The 14,937-nt window shown below is 43.5% G+C and overlaps 1 protein-coding gene across 2 annotated transcripts in view; it reads left to right on the forward strand.

Moving 5' to 3' along the window:
• The window catches only part of LOC122804449, a 70,046-nt gene that overhangs the window by 42,420 nt on the left and 12,689 nt on the right, over positions 1–14,937 (forward strand). The window contains exons 4-5 of one of the 2 annotated variants that reach the window (XM_044074305.1): positions 6,330–6,978; positions 8,722–8,963. In XM_044074305.1, the coding sequence (XP_043930240.1) occupies positions 6,420–6,978; positions 8,722–8,963 (801 nt within the window). In that variant the 5' untranslated portion in view covers positions 6,330–6,419. The remainder of the gene's footprint in view (positions 1–6,329; positions 6,979–8,721; positions 8,964–14,937) is intronic. The other variant, XM_044074315.1, reaches the window with a different exon arrangement.

A 14,937-nucleotide genomic window follows, 5' to 3' on the forward strand; every position in this document is an offset into this window, starting at 1 on the left:
ACATAAGAGATAAAAAGTTGGTCAGATTTTCTGCTACCCTTGGTTCTGTCCAAGTAGTAACAAAGCTGCCTATGGATGTCCAAAGAATGCAGGAGACTTTCCCCCTTATTCTGAGGGTTAGGAAAGGAGGTGGGAAGGTGAATAGTCTTGTTTAGAGATACACTGGAGACCACTTTGGGCAGGAGGATGGATTGGTTCTGAGGGAGACCCTATCCTTGTGAAAGATGAGGAAGGGCTCTACTGCCATGAGAGCTTGCAGTTCTGAAATTCTTCTGGCCGAGGTTATGGACAACAGGAGGGCAGTTTTCCAGGATAGAAACTATATCTCTGCCGAACTGGCAGGTTTGAAAGGTGGCAAGGTTAGCTTTTCCCATACAAAATTGAGATCCCAAGCGGGGGTAGGAGCTCTGCGAGGAGGCCTAAGGTTATTGGCTCCTCGAAGGAATTGTTTAACCAAAGGGAAAGAGAAGACAGATGGTTCAGTGTTGTAGTTGGCGGAAATTGCGGAGGCGTGGATCTTGATGGAAGAGAAGGTTAAGCCACTGTTTAGTAATTCAGGTAAATATTGGAGGATCTGGGCTGCATTTAGTACGCCAGGGTCTAGTTTTTGCGAATGGTTCCAGGTGCAGAATCTCTTCCATTTATCAGAGTAAACCTTTCTAGTAGTAGATCTCCGAGCTTCAATAATTACATCCATAACTGCTTTAGAGAGAGGCATATATTGCTGCAGGCCTAAATTCTCCATGCTGTTAAGTTTAATGTCTTGAGTTGTCCATGCAGGTTCTGTCTGTCCTGCTGAAAGAGTAGTTGATTGTCCTTGGGTAAGGCCCATGGAGGTTTCTGTACTAAATTCCTTAGGAAGGGGTACCAGTGCTGGCGGGGCCAGTCTGGGGCTATCAAAATCAGGTTTTATTTCTCTTGTCTGGCTTTTATGAGTACTCTTGGTAGCAGTGGTAAAGGGGGTAAGGCGTAGATATGCAGGCCTTTCCAACTGAAGGATAGGGCGTCTGTCCTCCATGCTCCTTGATGGGGAGTCCTTGTACAGAAGAGAGGAAGTTGAGCATTGCTTGGAGAGGCAAAGAGGTCCACCTCCGGTGTGCCCCATCTTTGAGTTATTTTTTTGAACACCCTTGGGTTTACTTGCCATTCGTGAGGGTCCAACATGTTCCTGCTTAGACTGTCTGCTAAGGTGTTTTGTTTTCCTGGAAGGAACTGTGCTTGCAACTGTATTCCTAGCGCCATAGCCGTACTCCAAAGGTTCATGGCTAACCGGCACAAGGGATAGGAATGAGTTCCCCCTCGTTTGTTTATGTACCACATGACTGTTGTGTTGTCCGTCCTTATCATTAGTGGACCTGGACTGAGGTGATCCTTGAAGGCTAAGATTGCATTGTGCACTGCCAGCATCTCCTTGAGGTTGATGTGTAGATGGCTTTGTTGCTTGTTGAATTTGCCCTGTATGCATTTGCCCGACATGTGTGCTCCCCATGCATGATCCGAGGCATCTGTAGTCAAAACCTGTCTGGCTGTGGGCTGAGTGAAATGCTAACCCTTGTTCAGGTGACAGGCTTGAGCCCACCATAGTAACTCCTTTTGAAGGCAAGGTATGAGAGGAATTTGCATCTCCCAATTCTGAGACTGTTGACACCACACACTTTTTAGATACCACTGTAGTCTCCTCATATGCAACTTTGCATATGGGATGAACAGGATGCAAGATGCCGTGAAACCCAGAGCCTGCAGGATTTTCCTTGCAGGGAGCTGAGTCTTTGTAGCCAATAGTTGGTAGTACTGCATTAGTTGTATCTGCTTGTCTGTTGATAGGGAAGCCATCTGTGTCCTAGTATTTAGGCTGGCCCCCAGGAAGGTTATCACTTGAGAGGGTACTAACTTGGATTTATTTTCGTTGATCGTGTACCCTAGATAGGTCAACAACTTCTTAACATACTCCAAATGTTGTAGCAGTTTGTCTTTGGTCCGAGCTTGAATCATACAGTCATCCAAGTAAGGGTAAATCTGAATTCCTTTCAGTCTGCAAAAGGCAACCACTGTTGCCAGTCATTTGGTAAAGACTCTGGGAGCAGTAGATAGGCCAAAGGGCAATGCAGAGAATTGGTAATGTTTTGTACCTGCTCTGAATCTGAGATATCTTCTGCAGGTCATCCTGATCGGAATATGTAGGTAAGCCTCTTTGAGGTTTAGAGTGACTAGCCAAGCGTCCATTTCAAACATGGGAAGAAGCTGTTGCAGTGTTAACATCTTGAACTTTGGGACCTTTATAAAGGTATTTAGAATAGAAAGGTCTAAAATGGGCCTCCAGGCCTTGTCTTTTCTTGGTACTAGGAAAAGTCTTGAGTAGAAACGTTGGCCTTGTTCTTGTAGGGGGACTTCTTGAATGGCCCTCATAAGCAAGAGGGATGCAATTTGTTTTTGTGCCTCTACCTTTTGATTCGAAGGTAGGTCTGGCATGCCTCTTGGTCTTGGCAAGGTATGAAAGAAGAATCTGTAGCCTCGAGATACTATGTCTAATACCCATTGGTCTTTGGTTATCAAGGTCCAGTTGTGAAGAAAAAGAGTCAGTCTCCCTCTTAGAGGGGCTGCCAGAAGTTTTTGATCTGGCATTGCTAGAAAGAAGTCATTAGGTCTGTCTCATGTAGGTATGGGATCTGCTTTCTCCCGCTTTTGATCCCGCAGACCCCCATTGTCGTGATCGGTATGCAGAATGGGACTGTCCTCTGCCCCTCGGATGCCTGTGCCTGCCCCTTTGGAGTTTATCTGAAACAGGAAAGAACCAGTTCTTCGCTGGCCAATTTCTGCTGAAACGAGGAGGCTGGACTTGCATGAAATCTTTAACTGCCTGCATGGATTTAGCTTTATCCTTCATCTTTTTTAAAACTTCCTCTGCCTTCCCCCCCCAAAGAGAACTTAAATAAGCCAAGCATTTCTCCTGATAACAGAGCCTGTAACTGCTGATCTACATGAGGCCTCTAAGGCATCATAACCACATTGCAAAGTATGCTTACCAACCTGTTCAGCTGTATGCAATCAATCCTTTTATTTCCTTAACATTATGAGATTCTGCGTCTGGAGAAATTTTCTGTTTTAACTGGTCCAAAATGTGCTGTTGAAACTTTAACATGTGAAACTGACAATTCAAAGCCCTCATATTTAGTGTAGAAGAGGTGTACACTTTTTTCCCCATCTGTCATAAGCTCTATTATCTTTGTCCGAAGGCTCTGAATTTTTTGCTGTAGAAGCACGTACCCATTTAGGGCCTTGTGAGATAGTTTCTGGGTCAGCCACAGGGCTTTTGAAAATGAATTTGTGGGTGTTCTGAACCCTGTAATATCTGTCTGGTTACACCGGAGCTGAAGGTAAGGAAGCAGGATTCAAACTAGATTACAGGTAAACATCATCCAAAATATCTAGCTTAGGGAGGACCGCTAGGGGTCTGTGTTGAGGCAGGAGCAGAAAATCCCTGAGCCTCTTCTTAGAATCAGAATATTCCTGGCCTTCTCAATGAAAGTGTTCCCTCATTGCATGTAGGGTCTTCCCAAAAGCAAAATCCTCAGGGGGAGATGCAGAGTGGGTGGATTCCTCAGCATCCGAATCCTCATACAGATTGGGGTACTGTGGGTCAGAGTCAGAATCAGAAGAGACCGACATCTGGTCTGAAGAGTCAACATCAGTGTCATGCCTAGGCCTTTTGTCAGGTGGAGGATTAGATCCTCTAATCAAGGAAATCAAATCCTCAGCCATTTTCAGCATCTGTTTCCTAGGCATAGATGCCTGTGAAGAGGGTTGTGTTTGTTTCTAAGATTTAGGCCTAGGCCTAATAGAAATGTGCTCAGGAGTAAAAACTCCACTGGTAGTCGGAGGTGCAGGCTGAGCTGAGTCCTCGGTTGGAGGACCATCTTCCGGACCGGCATCCGTACTAACTGAGGGCCCAGCCGCCTCCAAGCGTACGTTGCACAAGGCCAAGGAATCCCCCGAGCCTGGTGCCTGTGAATGTGAGCCCGCTTCACTGAGTACCGGGGGACCGACAACCGCCGAGGCCTCATCATCGGCTCACAGTTTCCAGCGTTGCTCCTTGTCCTTGTAACGCTTCACAAGGGCGGTAGTCGGTAAATCCGAACCGCATCCTATAGTTATATTTGCTACAGAAAATGCGTTCTGCAAGCTCAGACCGACGCTTGATTGTACGCTTGTTAAATCTAGCACAGAAGCGACAACCAGGGACGTCGTGGTCAGGGCCGAGACATGGAATACACTGAGAGTGAAAATCTTTATGACGGATTTGCTTACCACAAGATATACAGTTATTGACTTTTACTGACATCGGACTGAAGCAAGAAAAAGTTTCCCCAACGGGGTACTTAGCTTTGAATTCTGAAGATTTCGGATCCTGTTTCTCAATCGAGACAATGGCGTAGGCCGACTGGCACTAGCGAACTGCTTTTGCGTCGGGTACCATGCGGCAAGAAAGACTGGAGAAGATGGCGCTGGCTGTCTCAGATATACCCCTGGCGCACTGATGTCACGGTTGGAGCGACGACAGCCGACGCCAGTCCCAGACTTTGGAACTCTGGCCGACTACGGGTCCGCCTGACGGCAGGAGAAACCAATGCTGATGACTGCAGCAGTGTAACACAATGAACATCTTTATGTTTCCCAGTGTTTCCACAAACGTGGTATGTGGGTCCTGGAATATGGTGGGTGATCTGCAGCTAGCTACAATTTGAATTGCAGTTTTGCATGTTGTTAGTTGCACGTGGATGATCAATGAAGCATCGTGCTGTGCCACTAACAGGGAGGTGTGGGTATCCTTGATGAATATGGATAAGCCCCTGCCTTTTCTGTTTCGTTCCGGGTTCTGTGGCCGAAATGTATAGTATGAGTTGTAGCCTGGTAGTGCTGGGGTGCTCTGTGGTGTCTTAGACCACGTTTCTGTTACTGCACTTATTTCGATTTTATCCATACTGAGGAGTGCCTCTAGTGCGTGCATTTTGAGGTTTACATTTCTGGCATTGAGTATCATTACCCTCAGATATTTGTTACTCGTGCTGTTTATGGCAGTGGGATAGTCTTTCTAGCCTTTCCCTAAAAAGGCACTCTGAGGGTGGCAAAATCCTTGCCCAGTATTCTAAAGCCTAAGGGTGATAGGTGCAAGCTGTCTCTAGTGAAGCAGCATGGCTTGTCTAGCATGTCATCACAGGAGGACAGACACTGGATCCCCTGTGACACCAGAAACGTAGCCAGTTGTTGTGGTATCATTCTTAGTGATGGCAGGATATTACTCATGGTCAGGGTCATACCGGCCTGGGCTACGTGATCAGAGAGCTCTTCCATGTCTCTTTTCATGTAGTCCAGGGATGTACGTAAGGCTCAGGTCATTGACAACAACATGGACAATGACAGAGTCATATTTGTCATTATTATGGAGTGACATGAGTGCTTGTGTTACATGGTGAATCCTGGCACCCGACAGGCAGCTAACAGTAACCTTCTTATTCAGCCTAGTGAGTGGGACGTCAGTGTGCCTGACAATAGAGTCACCTATTCCTAGTATGTTGGGTATGTTGTTTTGCCTTAAGGTCGGGGATTGCATGGAAAACTGGTTTTGTGAAGTATGTGTTTCATGGCTTGTGTCTGCTGTAGAGGTCTCTGCTGCTTTTGCAGATTTTTATTTACAGCCTCTGAGTATGTGTTCCTGTATTTATGTGTGTTTTTTGCCGGTGCTGTTTTAATAGGTCTATGTGAGACTGGTGGTGTGATGCAAGTATTTCCCTTCTCCTCTTATTTGGTTATGTGCAATTATTAATGATTACACACATTAGAAGACTTATAATGTCCATTTACTGAGTAAAGTGGGATACCGATTGGGATATATACTAAAAAACAACAGTATTTTTAGCTGTTTGTGAACAGGCAGGTTGAATTTCTTACTCTGCAGATTTAAGTAAGTTGTCATCTGATTATTTATTTACAGCTGATGCATTTTTTTGCTACTTATTCTTGATAAAGTGATATTCTTCAGTGTTATACAGATGCAGTTACTCATGGAATTGGATGATACCAGCTGTAGTATAAAAGTATGAACGACAACACTTAGCAGTAATACTTAAACTGACAAGTCACTCTGTTCAGATTATGTGTTTAGATGTATTAATGACTTACTGTGGTACAACCATTAATCTACTATGTTCCTTTCACAGTACTTGTACTTTATATTCTCTTGGGCTTATATTGTACAGAAAGGTGAAGTTGTGGCCAAGATAGAAAGACTAATACTGTGTTTCAATTCTCTGTCATACTTGTTTTCTTTGTAGTTAGCTAACATTAGAGAAAAAGTTGATAGAAGAGTGCAAGAGAATATCATAGAACTGCACTGTTCAGGAGTGTGAAAAACTGGGAAAATTATGAGACATGTGAAAAGTTTTGTTTGTCAAGAACTTTTTCCAGAAAGTGATACTGTGGAAGAAACACGAAGAAGATTTTTCCCAACTAGAAAAGACATATCAAACCTTCTGCTAAAATCCCGATATGAAGGACACAATTCGAAGCTTGATCAGGAAAACATTTTACATCTTGTGCAGAACTGGCAAAAGCAAACTCCAAATTGTAGCATTTTCTGTCGTGCCAATAGTGTCTCTGAAGCGAACTCAGTTCAACAAAATTTCCTTTTTTGCTACCAGACAGATTGGCAAAAGAAATTGTTAAAAAAATATGGGAACCAGATAACACTGCTGGATGCAACATACAGGACAACAAGATATGCATTACCTCTGTTTTTCCTTTGTGTGCGTACAAATGTTTGTTACACAGTTGTTGCAGCATTTGTTACTCAGCTGGAAACATCAATGTGCATTCTGGAGCCATTGAATATATTGAAGCAATGGAATGATGAATGGAAACCTAGTTGCTTCATGGTGGATTTCTGCCTGGAAGAAATCAATGCTCTATCAAACTGCTTTCCCGGTAAGTTACCTTTGCTGACATTGCTGCTGTCACAAAGCCAGTTATAAAGGTATTACTTGTAATGATAAATGAAGTGTAATTAGAATTTATCAGCCACTGCTGGTATGCATATGGAAGCCTGCCACAACAACCTTAGCAAGGTTGAGCACTGCTGCTGCACTGTTACCTGTACTGACTGTCACTGAAGTCTTGATGTGGATAATGGAATGATGAACAAATGTCAGGTTGTGCCTTCTGTCTAAGAAACAGAACTTGGTAAAAGGCCCTTCATCTTGCAATGTTAGTTGTCCCTCCAGCATCACAGAAGTCCTTTTCTTGTTACAGACACACTGCCAGAGAAATGATGATGGCCACTTGAGGCCACATCCCTTGTTATTTCTTTTTCTGTTGTTTTACATCAGGAAACATCTGTATTAAATTATAATGTAAGATGTACACAATCTAACATTTATAAAAATGCAAAGAAACCATATTGACATATTTGTGGTAGCAAACATTGCACATTGATTATAATATATCCAGTTATTGCCATTCCATTACATAGCTCATTCAATTCATAAATTCCTTTGAACCTGAATCCTCCTTACATATTTTATTTTGCATCTATTTTTTTTCTCCATTTCCACTTTATCTGTGTCATTTGCTGCTACCCTTGTCTAATAATCCCATTTCCACGTTTTAACTGTGTAACTACATGCAGTACTTCTAGTACGTCATGTTTAAACTTGATTTACATTTCCTAGTAATTGCTGTTTTGGTAGCCTACATAGTTAGACTCAGCAAGGCTGCATTTCTGATTCCATATCATAGATCCAAAAAGTAATTTCCTTGGCTATATCTAGTTGCTCACCCAGTATTTGTGGTACTGTACTTTGCAGGGAATTTTTTAATCTCTGCCGACTCATTACACTCCCAGAAAATATGTTGCCAATCACCTCTTTCTTCCCTATCACACTTCCAACAGTTATTATCTGAAGAGAAATTCTTTGACACCACTTGGGATGTACAAATATCTGTTTAATTCCTCCAAGCAAACATCCTAAGTCTTCCACACTTTTGTTGCATACTTGGGAGTCTTACATATATCCACCATTTTTTCTCTGTGAATTGCTTATCCAGTCTCTCTTACCAATACTTTCCAACATTAGTTGACTGATTGTTATAGTTACCATGCAATATTTCTATGCTTCACTACGTATATTTTTAGTAGTTAGTGTTCTAGAGTATGTTACGTCTACCACTGCTGGTGTTTCTTAGGATCTCCGTGTATCTTTCTGTCTGCCTACACTGTTTACTCATTTCCTTAGATCAAAACATACCACTGTATTTCTTTCAACTGGGTACAGCTATTACCATGTATTCATTTTCAGTGAAATGCAGGACAGGTAAGAGAAGGGTAGCATACACTGTAAGTTGTCACATACTAACATATTCATAGTATTGATAATGTCTCGGTTATCTAGAGCAAAGCTGTTCTGTACCTTTGTTAATAACCTTGCAGTTATCAGTATGCCATTAGTTTGAACAGGGAGAGGTTATGTATGAGATTGTGGTACACTGGTTATGTATGTTTGTGCAGTTACATTATTACAAGTGACATTGTAGAAATAGTGACTGGAATCATTATTGTAAGGATGTATGTAAGTATTATGTATTTTTTCCTATCCGTTTGGCATTATTGGAAACAGTTCTACAACTTTAAATGACGACTAATTTAAGTCTTAATTTTGTGCTGCACTTCAGATGCCAGTATAATGCTCTGTGACTTCCACCGTGAAAAGGCTTGGACAGAATGGGTAGCTAAGAAAGATCATGGCGTTCACAATTTTCGAAAAAACATTTTAGGAATGCTTCGTAGCATAGCACATGCTGCAACAACAGAAGATCTTCATACAGCTCTTACTGCACTGAAGAAGAGCCAGTGTTGGAAAACAGGGGAAGCATTTAGGCAATGGTTTTCAACAAAGTGGCTACCTGCCATTAAGGTAAAGTACTTTATTTTGTTCCTTAAATAATTACTGCATTATATGCAGGTGTGATGAAAAAGAATTACACAAAAACATTCTTAATATTCCACTGTAAACTTTAGGTTTCATACATTTACCTTACAAGAGGCCAGGTACTATGCCTGTATGTTACACCTGTAGTTATTCTGTACTGATTATTTGTAGGCTTCCTGAATGTTATGTGCTGTGATATGTACATTAAATTTATGTGTTGAGAGCAATGTAGGTAGGATTATTGATTGTGTGCAAAATCAAACATCATTCAGTCAGCACCATATCACTGACTTTCCTTGAACTGGAATAGTGTCAAAATAACAACTACACTGTTTTTCAAGGGGAACAACTATCCCTGCACCCCTCAACCTTCCTGCAAATTTTATATAACAACTCTGAGATATGACAGTATTGTGGAAATGGGCCAGTGCCATGATCCCCACAGTACCGTAATGTCAGTACAACCACTTCTAGTTGTTTGAAAGGAGATGGTATGGCCTCGAACAGATGATATTTCATTTATTAAAGAGTGGATAATTTCAAGTCGGCTTTTACAGAGCCCAGATGATGTTTACCAACTTCCTTTTCAACAGTGACCTAAGGTGCAAGGTAGACATTACAATTGCAGTGTGCTGCTACAATTAGGTATTTATACTAAAGCAGTTTTCAAGTATTAACAGGTGATGTCATAAACATTTCTATTTAATGGGTTATGATAGTAATGTATTAATTTTTTAAATGTTTTATGTATCATAACTTTATACATTCTTGTTTGCTGATGTAAAGATTGATCTCTTGCTGAGCAGAAGGTTAATCATGTGGCTTACATATGATAAGTTGAATACAGTTATGTACACAGAACCTTCAGCTGTAGTAGTGTCTCAGTATGGCTTTCAGTGGTATCTCTTTCTGATTTGATTCTTTAATTTGTACTGATTATTTGTTTTTGTGCAGTAGTCATGCTTCTTGTTTCAGCTTAATTGATGTCACCATGGATGTTTAACCTTACGTGACATCTGCTGCAGCTCTACAATTTATATTGTAATACAGATCTTATCACCCAGGAAACTGTCAAGGCTGAAGTGCTAATCTTTTGTCATTTTCATTCATTCCTCAGTAGTTGGGTTTGGATCTGATTTTATGATATGACTCGACCACTTATTCCAGATCACAGAATATTTGAAATCTCCATGCTCCTCCCTTTACCCATAATTCACCACCAACCTAACATAACTCCCATGTTGTCTGATGCTATTGCAATCAGACATGAATTGCGAGCTCTTGTGTAATTTGCAAAAAGTTCATCTGAAGTTGTTAATCTTCTTCCATTCCTCACTCAAAATCGAGACGGACAAACACCAAGCTAGCGTACACCTAACTCTCAAGCTACGTGACTACCCTCAATTCCCTTCCACCCCTACCCCAGATCTCGTTTGCCGAGCAGCCATTAGCAGCGTTTTCACCAAGCTCTCCAGCTAAGTCATATGATATTTATATAAAGTTGTATTTCTTATATATTTCTTTCTTTATCTTTGCTACTATTTTTTTTTTTTTTAGTCTATTTCTACCCACAAGTATTTGACTTATCATTGTTGGTATTTCTTGCCTTTCTTTCTTGCCTTTACCGCACTCGTGGTATTTCTTCCTACCATTGCTGGTAGTCTACCACTCTCCATTTCTTTCTTCATTTGTTGAGTGTGTGCAGTATGTCTGAGAAGAAGGACACTACAGGTTTTAAACACTGTACGTCGTGCAGTGTTAAATTACCGAACAGCGACTTGCATTGTAAATGTTTTTATTGTTTAGGCATTTCGCATCTTTCTGTGACTCACCCATGTGATATTTGTGCGAGTTTCAGCCAACGCACCTTGTATGAACAAAGCAACAAGTTGACCCTGAAAGGATTGCTTTCCACTCCTTTCTCGGAGACTATTTCTGCGGAGGTCTCACCCCCTCCAGTAAAGGACAAGAAGCGTTCTCGTTCAGACCCCTCTTTACCGGCTGGTGACGGGCAAGACCCATCGATCTAAGGCCTGTAGATCTTCCTCTGAGCATCAGCTCGCTGCCTCAGTGTCACTGATCTCGGCACCTAGCGCAGTTTCTGGGAAGTCTGATTTGTCAGTTCCGGGCTCGGCATCAATGACATCTAGACTGCTGATTTCTTTGATTCCAACTAGTTTGGTTTTGGACACTTCGGCACCGACATCGCCCATACAGTCTTCAGCTCCAATAACCTCGGATCCCATCTTGACCTCTACTCCGATGGTGACTTCGGCTCCGAGCCCCCTCTCGGTGAAAACTATACCGCTTAAGTAGATTAAGTGAGAAGCCTCGGTTCCGTTCAGTTCCTCACCGCGGACCAGGTATTCATCTTCTGTGGATCCGTTTGCCAGTCAAGCCAGCAATCCCATTCTGGACCGACCTGAATCCCCATCCAGGATGTCGGTAAGATCTGTCAGGAGCATTTCTGAATTAGACATTGTTCGTGCTGTTGAGCAGGTTCTTACTGCAAGAGGAATCTCCAGACCCTGTTCTGTTTTGGGTGTTGGGAATATTCCTCCTTCGATTCCTTCTTATTCACCTGCGGGGGATCTTTTGATTCCCAGGTCCCCTTTTCCGCAGTTTTTAATGGGACCTCTGACTTCAGTCCCGAACAACTTTGCTCCCTGAAGTGTCTGTTCTGATAGTATCCCACCTTTCTCACCCCTGGTTTCGGTGGTAGGATACTCAGTTCCAGCTTCAGCACCGGCAGTCCTTTCGACTCCCGTGTCTGTTCCGAGAGTCATATCTGCAACAAAGCCATTCAAAGCTCCATTCTCTGAGGTGGGCCGTTCAGAGCGGGGTGTGACCCTGGTTCTGATTCAGTACTCTTCGGTTCCAGGCTACCATCCCTCTTCGTGTGGACCCGCCTTCCGTGTTATGGAAAGGGCACTGGCGGCTAGCAACCCTCACCTTCCAGGTCATGCCTTGGTTTGCCCCCTAACTCAGCCATCGCCGGTCCTTAGCAGAGATCCATTACCCCAAAGCACCCCTCTGTCCAGGGCCTCATTGGACTTCCACACCGAAGACCCCCACAAAAGAAGGTGTGCAAATGAAAACACATGGACTCCCCTGAAGAGTCCCTTACTGTGGATATGGATTAGGATGATGGGGAAGGTTCTTTTAGATCACCCCCTGATGATTTCTCCTTTGGGGAATCTTGGAGATTTTCAGTCAGTGGGATGACTGGAAATCGTCCACTCCATTCACGGAGGAATCCATATTCCTACAAGCTTTCCATTCCCGGCCCACTACTTCCTGGGTGACCCCTCCTGCAGATGAGATAGTCAAGTTCATTCCGTAGTGAGTTTGGAAGAGTCTGGATTCTATAGAAGCTATCCCCATGAGATCAGACAGGGTACTTTCTTCCCAGAGGATCAACGCCACTGGTCCCAAAAAAAGATGGGGGACTGGAGGCCCATTCTGAACCTCAAGTCATTTAAACGAGTCAGTCATACAGATCAAGTTCCGCATGGTCACGATTCAATTCATCCTCCCATTTCTTCGGAAGGGTGTGTGGATGTGCTCTCTTAATCGCCGGGGTGCATATTACCACATCAAAATGGACAAACGCTCCAGGAGACTTCTGCGCTTCCGGCTTGAAGCCAACCATTTTCAATTCCGAGCCCTGCCTTTCGGTCTATCGATGGCCCCCAGAGTGTTCACAAAATGTCTAGCAGTGGTGACAGCTCACTTGAGACTTCAGGGATTCCAAGTGTTTTCTTATCTGGACGATTGGCTCCTCTCCGCCCCAGCCGAGCGTCGAATGGACAGGGCCCTTCACTATGCTCTTCCTCTGATGGAGTCTTTGGGTATCACCATCAGTTGGGAAAAATCAAACCTTCAGCCCTCACAACAATTGGAATTCATAGGGGCTATGTTCAACACCCAGCTCGGCCTATCTCTCTTCCTCATCACAGGCTCTTAATACTGACATTACAAGTGCAAGTGATACTGGACCACAGGAAAGTGTCTGCAAGGGAAGTCCTGCAAGCCTTGGGTTCCATGTCAGTGGCCATTCCTATCGTTCAGCTGGCCAGACTCTGTATGCACTTACTACAGTGGCTCCTTCAGACTCAAGGGATTCACAATCATCATCCCTTGAACGCTTTGATCCTTATCACCGATCGTTGCGAACAGGATCTTCTTTGGTGGATCATGAGGGACGAAAACCTTTGGTGTCTTCCTTTTCAACCTCTTCAGTCCAATGCCACTTTCAGGGAAGATCGATTCAAGGCACATGGTGTCCTCTGGAGGTTTACTTACATATTATTGTTCTAGAACTCAGAGCTGTGTTGCTGGTGTTACAAGCTCTACATCCTCTTCTTCCCCTCAGACCAATTACCATCCAATCCAACATGTTGGTGGTCTGGTACATCAACAAGCACGGAGAGACCAGATCTTACCCTCTTTGTCACGAAGCTATGAGAATCTGACAGTGGGCGGTAGCTTCCGACCATTTCTTGATTGCAGCTCACATTCCAGGGAGTTCCAACGAGACTGTGGACAGGCTGAGCAGATGCATCCAGCTTCCTCATGAGTGGTCTATCAATCCAAGAGTGGTGGAGGAGATATTCAGCCGCTGGGGCCGGCCTTGCTGCACATGTTTGCTTCCCCCTCCAGTACGAAGTGCAGTAGTTACTTTGCCCTCTTTCCTTCACAGGGGGAGCTCCCGAGAGATGCGCTGACTCACGATTGGCCCACAGGTCTCCTGTATGCTTATCTTCCCATTCCCTTGACCCTTGGTCTTAAGGAAAAGCCACTCGGTTGAGAAGCAGACTGATTCTCATTGCCTCGTTCTGACCACGACAGGTTTGGTTTCCCTTCCTACAGCCACACCAGCTCAGACCTCCATGGATAATGGACCTTCGTCAGGATCTCATTTCTCATCCTCAAGGTTTGGCCCCTCCAAATCTGACAACGCTCAAACTGACAGCTCCACTTCCATTAGTAGCCAGTCTTGAATCACTCTCTTCCCTGGTAAGAAATATTATTTTGGCCTCTCACAAACCGTCTACCAGGAAACTTTATAAAGACAAGTAAAGACAAGTGGAATCTTTGTTGTCTGTGGGCTCAAGAGCGGTCTCTGGATCCAGTCTCTGTACCAGTAGCTACGGTCCTTCAATATCTGACCAATCTTTTTCTTGGTGATGCTTCGGCATTCACGTTTCGGTTGCACCTAGCTGCCATTTCCAATTTCCATGTTGGTTCAGATGGGATTCCTATTATATATTCTTGTCTATGTAAGACCTTCTTAAAAGGAATCTTTCAGTCCAGGCCTCCCATTAGGCAACCTGTGGAACCATGGAATTTGTCTAAGGTGCTTCAAACTTTGACTATACCTCCCTTTGAGCCTGCTGCAACATGTGATTTGAAATTTGTGTCCTGGAAGACCTTGTTTCTGGTAGCGGTTACTTCGGTCAGACGCGTTGTAAGTAAAGCTATTTGACTGAAATGCAAAGTCATTCTCATTCCCCCTTTCTGGCCTTGTCAAGTGTTTTTTCCCTACCTCCGACCTCACCTGTTACAAACTCCTTAGATCCTGGACAATTCTCAGGACATAATAACTCACCCACAATGGCTGACTCCCCCAAATCTATCCACTCTCAAGCTGACAGTTTGGCTTCTCCATTTCCGTTAGTTGCCAGGCAGAAGACCCTCTCCTCATATGTCCAAGATATTATTCTGGCCTCCCATAAACCATCCACCAGAAAACTTTAGAGACAAATGGAAAATATTTGCTGTCTGATCACATAATCGGAAGCTAAATCCTTTTTCAACTTCTGCAGCTGCTATTCTTAACTATCTTTCTGAGTTGTTTGACAGTGGGCCATCAGCTTCCACCATTTGTGTACATTTATAAGTTATTTCCAATTTCCATAATGGTTCAGGTGGAGTCCCTCTTATTTTCACCCGACTT

Source organism: Protopterus annectens, chromosome 1.part1 (genome assembly GCF_019279795.1).
Source record: "Protopterus annectens isolate FY-2018-M chromosome 1.part1, PAN1.0, whole genome shotgun sequence".
NCBI classification, from domain to species: Eukaryota; Metazoa; Chordata; order Ceratodontiformes; family Protopteridae; genus Protopterus; species Protopterus annectens.